The 16,628-nt window shown below is 43.0% G+C and overlaps 1 protein-coding gene across 4 annotated transcripts in view; it reads left to right on the forward strand.

Moving 5' to 3' along the window:
- The window catches only part of STAM2 (signal transducing adaptor molecule 2), a 405,110-nt gene that overhangs the window by 352,263 nt on the left and 36,219 nt on the right, over positions 1 to 16,628 (forward strand). For 2 of the 4 annotated variants that reach the window (XM_085645536.1, XM_085645538.1), the window contains exon 13: positions 12,185 to 12,354. In XM_085645536.1, the coding sequence (XP_085501662.1) occupies positions 12,185 to 12,354 (170 nt within the window). Of the gene's footprint in view, positions 1 to 12,181; positions 12,355 to 16,628 lie in introns of all 4 variants that reach the window. The other 2 variants (XM_085645535.1, XM_085645537.1) reach the window with 1 other exon arrangement.

Genomic DNA, 16,628 nt, shown 5'->3' on the forward strand with positions numbered 1-16,628 from the left:
ATTCGCTACAGAATATGTTACCATCTCTTCCGGATAATGTCCGCTCGGAGATTGGTGATTTGATTAAGGATACTCAGCAGGCTGCTAGGCTTATCATAAGGTGTAGTATGGACACTACGGACTCTGTAGGTCGCGCTGCGGCATCAGCAGTGGCATTAAGGCATTGAGCTTGGTTGACGACTGGGTTTATCTGAGGCAGTCCAGTCGACTTTGGTCGACATGCCATTTGATGGTGCCCATCCTCTTGGGATTAAAGCTGATGCAGGGTTAAGACACTTCCATAAAAGGCAGAGGTCTTCAGAGTCCTAGCTTTTCGTTTGTTACTGGTGTAACTTGCCTTTGTACTTGAGATGTAGTCTTTTTCTTTCAAAGTGAGTAAGCTTTGTTAGGGCATTTACATGCCCATTGTTGGTTTGACCACCTGGTGTCCTGCGAGAGGTTTTATTTTCAGTACCATTTTTCCCTTTTTTAGGCTGGTAGTGATTTAGATGCCCGACGAAAGTTTCCCTTTGTCCCTTGGCTCTGAGGATGAGCTTTTTGCTCAAGAGGTTTTTGTCAAGAGACGTGTCTTCTTGTTTGGAAGATATTCTGACACAAGCTTCTTTGAAGCAGTTCAGTATGCTATAATGTGCATGGCTTCGACCTTTCGTTGTCTCTCATAGGGACATGTTGGTATGCCAGTGGTAAGACTGGTATTTAGGGACACTCTGTAATCAGCGTAGTATGTCTTTACTACTCTTGTGGTGTGCATATTTATTATGACGCTGATGGATTTAAGGCCTACATTTTGTATTCTTTTGAATACGTGTTCTTGAGGTTCAGTCCTCTTGGACCTTGTTTTATTGGTGAAGGTTTTTTTTCGCCTTCTGAGCGGACTGCATATCTACATTTTTGTTATATGTGCTTCCTTATTGGAAAATTGTGAGAGTAACCTCAGAGTTTATGGTGTATTCTTTGGAATACACAAGTTAGTTGCCTTCTCCTCTGTGGAGGGGATAGGTAATTTATCTGTTCATTCCTTGGACATATGGAGTGAGCTCTGTATCTACACTGTGTGATAGGTAGTGTCGGAAACAATCTGAAGGACAATTCTAGCTGCAGTTTCCGTACCCGATTTCAGTCATACAATTTATGCGTGGATTGTTTTGGGCTTTATAAGAGGCTCTTCTTGCTATTCTCCCACAATGCTTTTTGCATCTGTCTGGAGGTTAAACATTACCTGTCGTTTTGGGTGTGTATCTATTTTCTCTGTGTTTTACAAGTCCTTGGGAAATCATGGCTGTTACTTCTTGAGGCGGTCTTGTGATCAAATGGTGTTTCGTATCACTTGGTGTTGCATGCGCTTGTTGCTAACAAGGATCTATTTTATATATTATTTTCTTTTAATGTTTTGTTTTTTCCTTATTTAATGTTTGATACTGCGCTAATAGGTGTGTCCCTTATCTTCTTTTGGTTGCCTTGGTATTTTGAGCGTGCCCACGGCTTGGAGTCATGTTCAGACTTTCGGATCATGACGTTAAAGGCCATGCAGGTGCAGGCTTTGTAGATGCCTGCGGTTCTGCAGTAAATGTGGGCCGGTGATGCTCTGTGTTGTTAGACCACTTGGAGTCTATTGTGACACAATTTTATATAATGTATATGTCCCGGTGATACATCTTTGTGGCAAAAAGTATTACAACTGCCATAATTAATGAATATCAATATTAAATTTAGACCTATTATGGTTATTTTAGTCTTTTTACAGTGCATTATGTAACCTGCGAGTGGTCATTTTGTTCAAACTAAATTCTCAATACCATGAAGGTATTATTATTCGTGTTTCTTATGGATTCATTCATCTTGGTATAATGGAATTAGTTCTGAGAGTCCTGCTTTTGGATTTTATCAGGACAGTTCTTTCTCGGATATTGCTTTATTGTTGTGAAGAATGCGGATGATATGACTTTTGTCTTGCATGTGGCCCTTTTGGTCAATAAGTTCTATTTCCCTTCGGGGTAGAGAGGATAATGTCTGATAACTGACAGATGGTTCTTTAGGGGTTTTTCCCCTCTCCCTTTAAGGGATGATTCTTTCTGGCCTGTTGGGTTATTATTTATATGTTCTGTGACGGTGATCATGGATTCTATTAAGAGCCAAGCTCTGGTTCTGCTATTCCTACTTACATTTGGTCTGTTGTTGGTTATTGAGCGGCTGGTTTTCTTTGAGAACTTTCATAGGATTAGTTTACAGACCCTCCTCCAGGGGGGTAGAGCTATGGTATTTAATTTAAAAGCGAAGAATCTGCGTCTAGATGTCTCTATCAGATGTAAAAGTTACTTCCCTCCGGTAAAGTAATAGCTGGGTGAGACACAGTCTAGCCGCAGATTCATTAACTCCCTGCCCATCCTCCCCTCTCAGCGAATGTCCTACGAGTTAAGGGTTATACCCTTTTTCACTTCTGGTTATATTTACTGGTGATCACTATCTCAACTTATGTGGGACTCAGCAAACCACTTGACCTGGCCACATAGGTTTTGTTAAATATTGACAATCCCTTTGAAATTCCACATTTGTGTGGTCGGTAGGTTGGGGATGTTTTCTATTTCACACTGGATTGGACACCAGTGGACAGTATTGATTTATTTGTTCTTTATTCGAAAGCTCTTGTTTGGTATCCTCATACCTTGTATTGGCTATATCAATGTGTCACGTAATGGTGTGATTCAACAAGCACCTTGGTGTTGTTTTTATAGGGTTTGTTTTGCTATTATCATACCATTCATTACCACTTCCCTTACACAAGGGCAATTTACCAAGTCACAGGGCTACAAAGATGTTTGATGACTGGTCTATAGAGTTTAAGGTTTTTATTCCCTTTCATGGTGGTTATTCACCAGGGTGCAGGGTTTCATGTAGCACTGTGCTTCGTTGATTCATTGGGGTTTTTAGGTCTCGCTGAGCCAGCGCTTGTGCTGCTCTGCGAGAAATTTAGTGTATGGGTTTTAAAAGTGCTGCCACAGGCTTTTGGCGGCCTAGCGCTTGTGTTCATGAGAGCGTGCACGCGCGCAGACGCCATCTGTCTTTAATCGCGATCACTTTCACGGGTCGTGCGGCCTTGTCACTTTCACGGCCGTGCGGCTAATGCTTTAACCATGATGGCGTTAAGATCCAACTTGTTTGTATACGGTTAGAAGGTGCTTTTTGTCTTATTCATAGTTCAGTGAACCTCATTTAGTTAATTTCTGTTCTGAGAAAATACAAAAAATAATTTCATTCATGTCTGATAGGAAAAGCATCCAGATCATTTATACACAAAGATTCTTTACACAATAGCGTTTTTGTCCACCTCCTCTCTTCGTGGGTCTTAGTACATAATCAGTGAAATAGACTTTTTTCTGGGTAAATAAAGTTTAAATGTCTTGCTGTTGGAGACGTTAGTGCACTCTTACGTTAGTGTGTTCATTCAATCTCAATTTAAGTGGTTTGTGCTATTTATTAGTTATCTCAACAAACCTCTCTTTGCATATATCACACAGTCAGATTCACAAGTCAAACAAGCATTGGCATAGCCAATAGGTCTCGCTTTTGGGACCTTCTAAGTATTTAGTTATGCAGCACAATATCTTTGGTGCAACCACATCAACTGTTGCGTGGCTAAACACTTATAAGGTCCCAAAGGCGAGACCTATTGGCTATGCCAATGCTTGGTGTGGTTGTGTGGGTGTGTGTGTGTGTGTGTGGTTGTGTGGGCGTGGTTGCGGGTGCGGTTGTGGGTGGGTGTGTGTTTGGATGTGTAGTTGGGTGTGTGTAGTTGTGTGGTTGTGTGTGTGGTTGTGTGTGTGGTTGTGGTTGTCTGTGTTCGTGTGGTTGTGGGTGCGGGGCCTGTGTGGTTGTGGGTGTGTGTGGTTGTGTGTGTGGTTGTGTGTGTGGTTGTGGTTGTTTGTGGGTGTGGTTGTGGGTGTGGTTGTGGGTGTGGTTGTGTGTGTGGTGTGTGTGTGTGGTTGTTTGTTGTGTGTGGTTGGGTGTGGATGTGTGTGTGGTTGTCTTGGTTGTGTGTGTGGTTGTGGTGTGTGTGTGTGTGGTTGTGGTGGGTGTGTGTGTGGGTGGGTGTGTGGTTGTGGTGGGCGTGTGTGTGGTTGTGTGTGGTTGTGTGGTTGTGGTTGTGTGTGTGGTTGTGTGTGGTTGTGTGCGTGGTTGTGTGTTGTGTGTGTGTGTGGTTGTTGTGTGTGTGTGGCTGTGTGCGTGGTTGTAGTTGTGGGTGTGGTTGTAGTTGTGGTTGTGTGGGTGTGGTCGTGTGTGTGGTTGTGTGTGTGTGGTTGGGTGTGTGTGTGTGGTTGGGTGTGTGTGTTGTGTGTGTGGTGTTGTGGTGTGTGTGGTGTTGTGTTGTGGTGTTGTGTGTGTGGTTGGGTGTGGGTGTGGTTGGGTGTGGGTGTGGGTGTGGTTGGGTGTGGGTGTGGTTGTGCATGTGGTTGTGTGTATGGTTGTGTGTGAGTGTGGTTGTGGGTGTGGTTGTGTGTGTGGTTGTGTGTGGGTGTGGTTGTATGTGTGGTTGTGTGTATGGTTGTGTGTGTGTGGTTGTGTGGTTGTGCGTGTGGTTGTGGTTGCGTGTGTGGTTGTGTGTGTGACAGTAATACTAAAAGCATCTCAAAATAAAGGAACACAAACATCGAGTTTGAGGAAAGAAAGCACGTTGTAAGTCAAACTGGCGCAGCAAAGCATTAACACAACAACAAAACAAGCAAGATCACTTAGCGAAGACTGAGTGCTAATAATGGATACACACTGCTCATCTTCTTAAGAGTTCGATTGCAGCCAATGTGCACTCAAACCTGCCCCCTCCTCGTGAGTTGCACCCCATATTTCATGAGTTGTAACTGCGGCACCCACCATAGCGCTTTGAGATCTAAAGCGCTTTGTGATCTTAAGTGCTACATAGGTCTAATCGAGTAACCAGTCGCCAACAAACCAGTCGCCAACATGCTGTGCTTTTAAAGAGAATGTGCCAAAGGTTTCCAGCTTCCTCATCATGTCCTCATGAAAGCGCCAACGAAAGGACTCCCTGAATGGTGCAACGGACATGAAGCAGCCGCTGCGATCAGAAATAAACACTGTGAACGTTGTCCAGTTTCACAGTAACATTTCCTTAATGTTCTTTAAGTCACATAACAGTAATACTAAAAGCATCTCAAAATAAAGGAACACAAACATAGAGTTTGTGGAAAGAGAAAGCGCATTGTAAGTCAAACAGGCGCAGCAAAGCATTAACACAACAACATGTTCGTTGATGTTTGATGTTCTTTGAACAAGAACATCAAAGGGGCGCCGGGAAAGTGATCGCGGGCGCTTAATGAGCATGACGAGGTTTGCCAGCCTCTGCTCCTAAGCACGCGCCCGCGCATATGCACTGTAGCTCTAGGCTGGCCATGGTAGCATTTTTTTGAGCCCTCACAAGAAGTCTCGCCAGACCAGCGCATGCGCTGGGTCAGGCGAGACCTAAAAGCGTGTGGTGGTGTAATACTTGCCTGAAAAGGATGAACTATGTTTGTTTTGACATTATACACAGTTAGAAAATCAAAGACATGAATTAGAACAATAAAGAGACGGAAAGCTACCCATTTTAGGTGTATGCAGTGTCCCTTGATGCGTCCTTTTCATTGGATTTTCTAGCTCTAATCAAATTAAATCAAATGCATCACAATTTTCCGTTTGTTTTTACTACTTTTCATTTACTGAGGCTTTGGGTCTCCTATTATGCAAGCGTTTGCTTAGCAGGATTTAATTTTGCAGCAGTGATGTTATATTGCAGCACTTTTAAGTGAACAATCATTTATACAAAGGCTTTTTAGCTGGAGTGGAAAAGGATGGTATTAACACCCTATTGCTTTCTCATTTTTAAATACCCAAGGGAACAAAGTTTCATCGATCAAAGGCTTTCTATGTGTTACAGCGCACACACATTGATTCGAGTAGATGGATTTGTATGGCAGTCTACATCCAAAAATTAAGTGTTGTCATGTCCCTTCCCTGTCCAAATCTTAGCTTGCTCTTTTGAACCAATTTGGTTAGGTCTGGCTTGCACCCTTTAAAAACAAGCATTGGCATAGCCAATAGGTCTCGCTTTTGGGACCTTATAAGTATTTAGTTATGCAGCGCAATATCCTTTGTGCAACAACATCAACTGTTGCATGGCTGAACACTTATAAGGTCCCAAAGGTGAGACCTATTGGCTATGCCAATGCTTGTTCTTTAAAGTTACATGTTGGGTATTAACATACCATTAGATGTTTCTCCTTTTATTAATGTTTCAAAGATTTTAGAATTTTTTGGCACAATGTTTGCTCAACAAGTTTCTATAATGAACCTGCGTTCTGGCGCGGAGGGTTTCACAGAAGAAACTGATGTCTGCGCGCTGGAGGGGACTTGTATGGCTCCACTGACGTCATGACCGGCGTCGGCGTCATTGCGGAGCCGTATGCCGCCGTCCCCAGGCGCGCAGAGGTACTGCTAAAAAAGTTCTGGATCCGGACTGGCGTCTGGGGAGAATTAAAAAAATGAATGAATCTGCTGCTAGACTGTGTCTCTGCCAGTGTTCTGCTTGGGTTTTCGGATCAGATAGAACCCGCTCATCAGAGCCTCACTAACCCAACCAGAACGTTACCCTCTCCCTAGGTCCTATCTACAATAGTGCAACCACATATATCTACCACCTAAGGACAGGGAATTCCTACTATACATACCAAGACCTCTTATAATCGGCGGCCTCGCGATCCCATACGGATCCAGACCTCTCTGCCCATACGACAGTATCACAAGTGGCGGCCTCGCGATCCCATACAAATCCAGACCTCTCTACCCAGACGGCAGTATCAGCACAATCGGCGGCCTCGCGATCCCATACGAATCCAGACCTCTCTGCCCATACGACAGTATCACAAGTGGCGGCCTCGCGATCCCATACGAATCCAGACCTCTCTGCCCATACGACAGTATCACAAGTGGCGGCCTCGCGATCCCATACGAATCCAGACCTCTCTACCCAGACGGCAGTATCAGCACAATCGGCGGCCTCGCGATCCCATACGAATCCAGACCTCTCTGCCCATACGACAGTATCACAAGTGGCGGCCTGGCGATCCCATACGAATCCAGACCTCTCTGCCCATACGACAGTATCACAAGTGGCGGCCTCGCGATCCCATACGAATCCAGACCTCTCTACCCAGACGGCAGTATCAGCACAATCGGCGGCCTCGCGATCCCATACGAATCCAGACCTCTCTGCCCATACGACAGTATCACAAGTGGCGGCCTCGCGATCCCATACGAATCCAGACCTCTCTACCCAGACGGCAGTCTCAGCACAATCGGCGGCCTCGCGATCCCATACGAATCCAGACCTCTCTGCCCATACGACAGTATCACAAGTGGCGGCCTCGCGATCCCATACGAATCCAGACCTCTCTACCCAGACGGCAGTATCAGCACAATCGGCGGTCTCGCGATCCCATACGAATCCAGACCTCTCTACCCCGACGGCAGTCTCATACAACAGTTCATCCTATGATCACCATAACATACAAAAAGGGAATCAGTCTCACTATTCATCAGATCACACAAGGACTGCCAGTTCAAGCATAGCCTGTTCTCTGGTTCGAGGGGCTCCTCTTTCCCTTATTCAGTTACCACTTACCTGATCAGGGTTAACATCTGTTCATGTAGCCGCAGCTGACTAGAAGAATAGGCTACCCTCTCATACAAGAACACGCAGCACATGTTGGTTCACTACAAACTGGGTACTTTATTACTCATTACATACGCAATCACATAACATTACAATATGACACATAACCTGCAAAGCAAAGTGAAAGATTAAGTTGTACACTCTAATAAGAAAGGGTCGACATCACCTTAGTAGTGTGTAGCCTGCACTCAGTGGTCATCTAGGTTCCCTTCTCGTCTGTGCCTCGGCTCGCCTGGAAGTCACACCTCCGCAGTCACGGATACATATCTGCACCACTATGCGCTGTTCTCTTCACCCTTCTCCGAGTCACTGGGACCTCTTCCTTATCGGCTACTCTCTCCTCTCTGGCTACTCTGCTAGGAGAGTATCTGTCTCTCGGTTCTTCTCCGCCTTCAAGATGGCGTCTGTCTTCCCTGGAATAAGTAGTAGATTTACTGCTAACGGCTAGATGCCGCCTACGAACTGAACATGTAACTGCCTCAGACTTTCACTAATATAGAGGTGCGTTTCCTCATGGAAAATTCCGGCCCGTAACCTGCCGCCCACCAAATTCTTGTACCTCCCCGTACCAAGGACACGTTCCCAGCCGGCCGGCCTGATGTAGTGTCTTCGGCATGAAGAAAAATACAATCCTTCGATAAGGGCCGGCCTGAACCGGTTCTCTCCAAGCGAATAACACCTCATAACTAAAACATTACATTTGACCTAGAAGCATCCCAAGCTGCCGGAGCAGAAAGAAAGATGGAGTCTCTCCCGTTTGAGGCCTACCAGGCCTGAATTCAGCACGGCTCCATGAAATACCCTCACTACAGGACAGGTTATCCCTAATACTAACGAATCTATCCCCTAGGCTATGTGTGCAAGCCCTGATCTATGGGGAAGAGCACAGGATCATGTCGAAGTGCCTAGTAAATAGGCTCCATTCACTACTCTAACCCTTAGACTTGAATGATAAGAGACTGAAGTCACATTCAATCATTCCTCAACACAAGAAGGCCGGGAAAATCGAGCAGAACAGCCAGATATTACGTTACCGAATGTAAATAACTTTTACTTCAATACAATAAAAAGTGAACAACAAATAAGAACGAAGGATAACAACCCAAAGTAGGTCTGACCCAACCATCATTTCTTATAAACTTTCCCACAAATTTCAATACTTCAAATGTAACCCTGGCAGTAGATAAAGTGTGTGTGCTGATTATGGTTAAAAAAAAAATGCTTTAAAAGGAGAAAATTGTAACTACGTGTGCTTCCCTTAATGTGCTAATTTATCTATAGTGCTTTCGTATAATAAGCAAATATACATAGAATCAAGCGAATACAAATAACTAAAACCCTCCCTATAAACGATGATCCCTCAAAATTAGAAGCAGTAATTTGGATCTCAGTGTTTTGTAAAGTGCACAAAAAAGAACAAAGTGCAAGATAGATTACTTTGGTGCGTTATTACATGGACATGGCGGGGGTCATCATACCATCCACCTTGCTTCGGAAAAACTATCATAAAATGCACAGTGCCCGAAACTGAAAGCAAGTGGGTAGAATCTGTACTTTGGGTTCAAAATAAATGATAAATAAAACTGCAGTTGATAACTTGGGGCGCTAACCTTGCCAGAGCTCAAGGATCTTTGCTGAGTCAATAACTACCGATGATGTGAGCTTACCCTTGCTATATGTGCAGACCGAATTAAGGTTTTTGCTTGAGATGGCAGATTAACCGGATTATCAAAGAGCCCAGTTAAGGCGATGTCGCCAAAAGCACGTTTTAGATAGCCGAACAAGGGGATTTTCACACAGTTGGATATAGTGAGACAGTCCATAATAATGGATCTTAAAAAGTCTAACTTGGTGAGAGACAAATTTTATCCCATAATAGCCCGTAATAACAAAGGGGCAAGACCAATAGTGTTTAATATACTCCATACCGAGTTTAGAATGACAGAATGGGGTTGATAAACTTTTAGGGACCACCAGGAACCTCCTAATGAAGCTGTTCTCTACAATTTGGAGCTTAGTGCAGTTAGTATTGCCCCACACTCAAGCCCCATAGTTGGCAATTGAGTAATTTTTCTTTATAAAGTGCAATCATCTCTTTAACCGGCTTCTATCTAACAGGTTGCAAACTGGAAGAGTGCCTCCACTGCTGTAGTCATCTGCTGCGCCCCTAGGATTAGTAAAGGATCACAGGATAACTAAGTTCAAAAGGAATCCCAAACAGGAGAAACTTTGGACCTTATCTAACATGGTACCTACATGACAAACAATTTCAGCTTTGTTGTCTTAGGGCCACACACCATAACATAAGATTTTTTATAATTCATTTTTAAGTCCAGAGTTTCTGCAGGCTCATAGCTGTCCTTGCTAGAAGGATAGCATCATCTGCGTAGAGCAGGATTGGGACAAATGTTTTGCCTGTCTTTGGATAATCCAATTTATTTTGCAACAATTGCCCCTTTAAGCCATTTGTGTATTCAAGGAATATAAATGGGGCCAAGATACAACCCTAGCCTAGTCTGCAGTTAAATATATGGGGTCTTGTTTTCAGCTTCCTACTTTCCAACTGATTTCATTGAGGGAGGAGGGAGCAGTATCATTCACTCACAACTAAAGATTTCTTTGCATTTCGGTGACATTTGGTTGTGCATTCTTTTAACGAAGAAGCCAAAGATGCTGGATCAGAGGGCCTTTTTCTTATATTCATTTATCCTTCAAAGGGCTGGGCACTCCTGCCTGTTTTCCCTATTCCGCTATTAAGAGAGCCTGCTCACTTAAAGCAATTGCACGCACATAGTCTTTGCTATTGAACTCTACCCATTTCTATCTACTCAATAATTCCATTTTCCCCATTGTCTCCTACCGAGGTGACATCTTCAGTGCACTTTAACATATGTCAGACAGTACGAAACAATAGATCCAAGGCAAGCAACAGTATGATAAACGTGATTAGACTTCACCTCCGTTCAACCTGCTTACACTGTCTTGCTGAGTTACTAAGTCCAGTTCTAGCCCATGCTTCACCTCAGTCTGCCTGTAAAAACCTCTCCCATACCTCTGGCGATTGGGGTAGTCATGTGAAGTCCAGTCCAGCACCTGCACCTCTTCACCGAGCAAAGATGCTTACCAGCACACAATGCTTTTGGTTCTGTAAGCAATTGTTAGACTCCAATATTGTTATTCATATTGTCAGAGGCTTAAAGCACTGATAGAAATAAAGCAGGCATATGTGAGAATTGCTCTTCTTTTGGAATTGATGCTCTGTCTTCGTTATGTGAGCTGTGTTTGGCTCAATGTGTGTTGTAAGAAAACAGACACTCCGGAAAGCTCACAGAAGTTTTAATGCATGTTTGTTGCACAAATAAAATAGCCAGCAAGCATCAAAAAGATGTTACGTGTGGATTGCCATATCAGCGGACCAGAGTTTTCCCCCTGGTCAGCTTGAGCTTGTGATGCTAAATTCCATACATTTCAGTGGTACATCAATAAAGGATTTTCTCACACTTATTGTACAGTTCAACTGTAGATGAGCACTAGTAATAAAGAGGTGACTAGCACTTCTTGTAGAAAGACTGTAAGAAGACGTATAAGAAGTTACAGTAAGCTAGACTTCATTCATTTCTGCAGTTCTTGCTTTGTTGCGCCAAACTCAGAACGAGGCTAGACAGTTAGTCTAAATACGCTGTTTGCAACATGGGATAACAAAATGGTAGTGCATTTAAAATACGTAGGAATGGGCAGTAATGCTAAGGCTTTAAGCAGGTACAAAAACGAAATTGCAATTTTTAAAACAACAAAGGTTTCTGGAATTTTACATTTTGAATGTCAAGTCACTTTATAAACGCACTCTGCTTAGTTTCTAGATTTTGCCGAGTCACAATCAGGTGATATCATAAGCATTAAATAGTGGCTGGAACTGCTTTGTTGCCAACAAAGTATCCCAAAGGACAACCCAGAAATGGCTTGAATTGACATAGTCCCTTTGATTTCACAGTTTTTAGGAAGTGAGGGTCAGATGAGTTTTTTAAGGACTTTGACGTAGCATGATGATAAAATATCACCTACAAACTGAGTAGCATAACCCTTAATATCAACAATCTGTAACATACACATAGCAGTAGTACTGCCATGGGGTGTTTAAGTGTGCTTCCGTGTTTCAAAGCATAATCTATTCACCATGGAATTTCCAAGAGTTTCTGTTATCTTCACACATTTGACCTCCTCTTCTGTATTCTCTCCATTTTCTCGGTTGAAGACCTATTGAGATTTAGTGCTTCCACTTCGGTGCAACCTAATAGGTAGAAAAGACAAGTTATGATTTGTTGGTTTTCAAGTAGAATTGCTATTTGAATTGACATATAAATAATTACGCTTATTATACAGTATATTTTGTCAATAGTTTGTATTTTAGTGCAAGTGTAGTTTTTTTGTGCTGATGACTCTTTTCTTTTATCTGTATGACAGCAGACATATTCAACCCAGCCGCAAGGGGGGAACTATATGGTACATGGAGTTCATCAAGTTACACTTCCACAAGGATACAGCCTAGGACCGGATCAGATTGGCCCACTAAGATCATTGCCACCAACTCTAAACTCTGCTGTATCAACACAGAATGCTCAGACTTCATACTTAAGGTATCACTTTTATGAGATGTATTTGTTTAACTGGAGTCTTTCTGTACTTTTATATTCCCTTTAAAGATTCATACGTCACCAATGCATATATATATATATATATATATATATATCTCCCAAAGCATGTGCATCGTTTGTCTGAATATTTTTCTTTCTGGTATTCTTTCTGTATTACAGTAGCAATCTTGATTTAGTGTCCATGTAAATGATTTCAGAAAGTTGCTCATTTAGTACTTCAAGAGTTCAAAACTTAATTTGATCAGATTATCATTGAATACAACATATATATAGTCGCTTTGGACAGTTCTCAGGGCTTAGCAGAAATTGGAAAAAATCAACAATCATTCCTCAGATGGAATGCACCATTCCATACACACTCGAGAGTCCTCTGGAATGGTCGACGCACCCAGTAAAATATCTAGGAGTGTGGATACACAGAGACCCAGAGCTGGTTATAAGGGAAAATTACGGCAGGACGTTCACCAAAATGGAGAAACAAGTAGACAGATGGATAAAAATGCTTCTATTGCGTGCAGATAGGATAGCCCTAATAAAAATGATAATACTCCCATGCTTTCTCTACCTTTTTGTAAATATACCTATTGTCTTACCCAGCTCACTCTTCGCAAAAATACGCTTCCAATTACTGCAACTTGTAGGGGCAGGAAAACAACCCAGGGTAAAATAGGCGACACTGACTCAGTCTTATAAAAGCGGAGGTTTCGGTGGGCCAGATTTGTACCTGTACTGCCTACGCGCACTATTGGTATAACCTGCATGTCTATACACCACACATACCAGTGGAGGACGCACACCCACTGCCACTGAAGAACATGCTGCTGCACTACAAAAGAGAGACACCGCGAACAGAGATAAATACTGCCTCCTGCACCACCTCTGCTTGGCAGACCCTAGGGCTGAGAGCTGATAAACTCCCGCTATATGTCCCGCTACTTCCTATTGGGTATCACCCAGCCTTATTAGTCACACAAGAACCGGGGGCATTTAAAATCCTATAACGGGTGGAAATAGATGAGTGATGTATTTCCAGAGGGCAGATTCCTCACAACTGACAACTTACACTGCGTACAGAACAAAACACCATTCGCATTCATATACCAAGGGCTCAGAATAGCTATGAAGGAACTATATCCCATGTTTCCAGAAGAGCCACCAACATTACACATTTCAAGTGCTTCTAGCAAACCCCACAAGATGTAAACTAGTTAACAAATTATACAAGAATGCACTAGAAGAGAAAAAAAGTACCCGGACTGTGCTCTAGAATGCTGGAATGAAAGACTGCAACATCAACTCACGCAGGAAGAATGGCAGTCTGTTGTGATCAAACAGAGGCACTTACATCTAACTGCAATCTGCGTCTCATCCACTTTAAATACATACAGCAAGTGTACTACACACCCACTAGACCACACAGATACGGACTTAAAGAAAATTATATGTGCCAAAGATGCGGTAGGGAAGGGGCGGATTTCATGCACTTGGCATGGGACTGCATATGAATAAGAAATTTATGAGAATCTGTAGTAAAAAAAGATTATTGCAGACACAATACAATGTAGCCCACAGGTCTGTTTGTTGGGCCTGACTCCAACATTGAGGGGTAGTATACGGAAGTTTACAGCAATGGCGTTGCTATTGGCCAAAAGACAATTGGCAATGCACTGGGGGGATAAAATCATCCCCTAAAGTGAAACAATGGATCAAGGACTTGGTATACTGTAAAGAAAACCTGGCTCTTTATGTGGAGGAACTTCCAGAACCATCCAGGCCAAAAGACATATGGGGCCGTTAATAGTGTTTAAGGGACAGCACCACCTCAGAGCCAGCAGTCGCTATCTAGGTAGAACAGGGAAAATAATATGATGTAGCAGTGACCACGCAGAACGGGAGGTATGGAGCCTAGTAGACCAAGACTATGGCAAATTGATGTAGCTGTGAAGTACGCTGCTGTTGTACATTGTTAAAATAACTCCATAAAAATGTAATTAAAAAAAAAAAAGAAATCCCACCTCGGACTTACAGGTTATCACAGGATCCCCTAACACTGCTAAAACAAGAGGCCCAAGCCATTCTCCTCAAAGGGGCTAGAGAACCATTCCCCCTTCAACAGCAAAGCACAGTAGTATATTCCCTGTACTTCTTAATTCTAAAAAGGATGGTCACTAAGACCAATCTCAGACTTCAGACCTCTCAACTACTACGTCCTATCAGAATGTTTCCACATGATCACTCTTCAGGATGTCATTCCACTTCTACAAAAGGGTGATGTTATGGCCACTCTGGACCTAAAGGATGCTTACTTCCACCCATTCATCCTGCTCACTGCAAATTCTTCTGGTTTGTCATAGCAGGAAAACACTACGAATTCAGAGTTCTCACGTTCAGGGTCACTACCACACCAAGGATCTTACCAAAGTGCTTAGCTGTAATTGCAGCACAACTACGACGGCAAAACGTTCATATATTCCCATACTTGGACAATTGACTCCTCAAAGCCAGCAGTCTTTCACAGTGACAGCACCACATGTAGTTGACAGTAGATCTAGTCCACAAGTTAGGGTTCAACATCAGTGTCCTCAAATCTCACCTTCTACCTCTTCAACTTCAACCATACTTGGAGCAATCCTCAACAAACAGTTGGCGATACCCCAATTCCACTTAAAAAAACACTCACAGTTCAGACTGTCATGCGTCAACTGGGTATTCTGGCATCTTGTATTGCCCTAGTTCCTCACACAAGACTACCCATGCTCCCAATACAGCAATATCTTTCTTGTCAGTGGTCTCAGTCACAGGTTCACCACCAGGATCGAGTGTTGATAGACCGCCAAACTCACCATTCTCCTCAATGGTGGAACCTCAACAATCTGTTGAAAGGGTGGCTTTTCTTGGACCCTGTGCCTTAAATTATTATAACAGATGCTTCAGAGATGGGTTGGAGTGCACACCTACCACACCTGACAATACAAGGTCTGTGGGATGCCAAACATCAGTCTATACACATCAACTGCTTGGAACTTCAGGCAGTATGCCTGGCACTTGAACGTATTCCTACCTCATCTATCTCACAAGGTTGTCCTAGTCCTGACGGACAATATGACAGCCATATACTATTAACAAAAGCTGAGGGGACACGGTATTCTCATTTGTCACACCTCTCTCAGACCATATAGAACTGGGCTTTTCACCATCACATTCACTTGCTGGCAGAATATCTGCTGGGGATGGACAACGATCTACTGAGTCCACAAGTCCTCCTTCCCTACTTTCAAAAGTGGGGGTTTCCTCACATAGACTTGTTCTCCACAGCAGAAAATACAAAATGCCCAGACAACGCATCCAGGTTCCCACACCAACTATCCAAGGGCAACGCGCTATGGATGAGTTGGTCAGGGATATTTACCTAAGTTTACTTGTCATTTTCCCCTAACCCCGATTCTGTGAGAGAAAGAGCTCTTCATACCGTAGGCAGAAAAAGAACACTCATGTTCTATATGGATAGAACTAAAACCTTCAGAAAAACTACACAACTCTTTGTAGCCTTTTCTCCACTACATAAAAGCCACTCTATATCCAAGTCAGGCATATCCAGATGGATAGTAAAATGCATTCAGACTTGCTATATTAAAACCAAAACACCTTTACCAGTAGCTCCCAGACCACACTCTATTCGAAAAAAGGGAGCAACTATGGCTTTTTAGGAAATATCCCCATAGCTGACATTTGTAAACCAGCTGCATGGTCTACCCCACATATATTTACTAAACACTTCTGTGTAAATGTGCCACCAAGCCAATGTAGGTCAGGCAGTGCTACGTACCATTTTTCAAACTACTGAAACTCCCACATGTAGGAAGCTGGCTCTGTGTATACTATACCAAAATGAGGTATAGTGTGCACAGAGTCCAGTGGAACCCCAAAGGTAGGTAGAGGTAAAAGTAGAAAGCACCTCACTCTCTATTTGTGGTAGTGTGGGCGAGCAGTAAGGCTTTATCAGAGTGTAGTGTTAAGCATTTGTTGTACACACTCAATCAGCAAGTGATGTCACACACTCAGACTGAACTCAGACCAATTTGATTTGTATGCAAATATTATTTAGTTGTATTTATTTCCTAGAACTAAGCATGCCTGGCACAGGTAAGTGTATAAAATTCAATACAGTGGAAATTACTGTTAGATTACCTTGGATTACTTTACAGATTACTTTCTGGATTCTTTTTTCTACTCCCTGCGATATACCTAGATATCAC

The sequence above is a fragment of the Triturus cristatus genome, chromosome 3_1 (genome assembly GCF_964204655.1).
Source record: "Triturus cristatus chromosome 3_1, aTriCri1.1, whole genome shotgun sequence".
Lineage (NCBI taxonomy): Eukaryota > Metazoa > Chordata > Amphibia > Caudata > Salamandridae > Triturus > Triturus cristatus.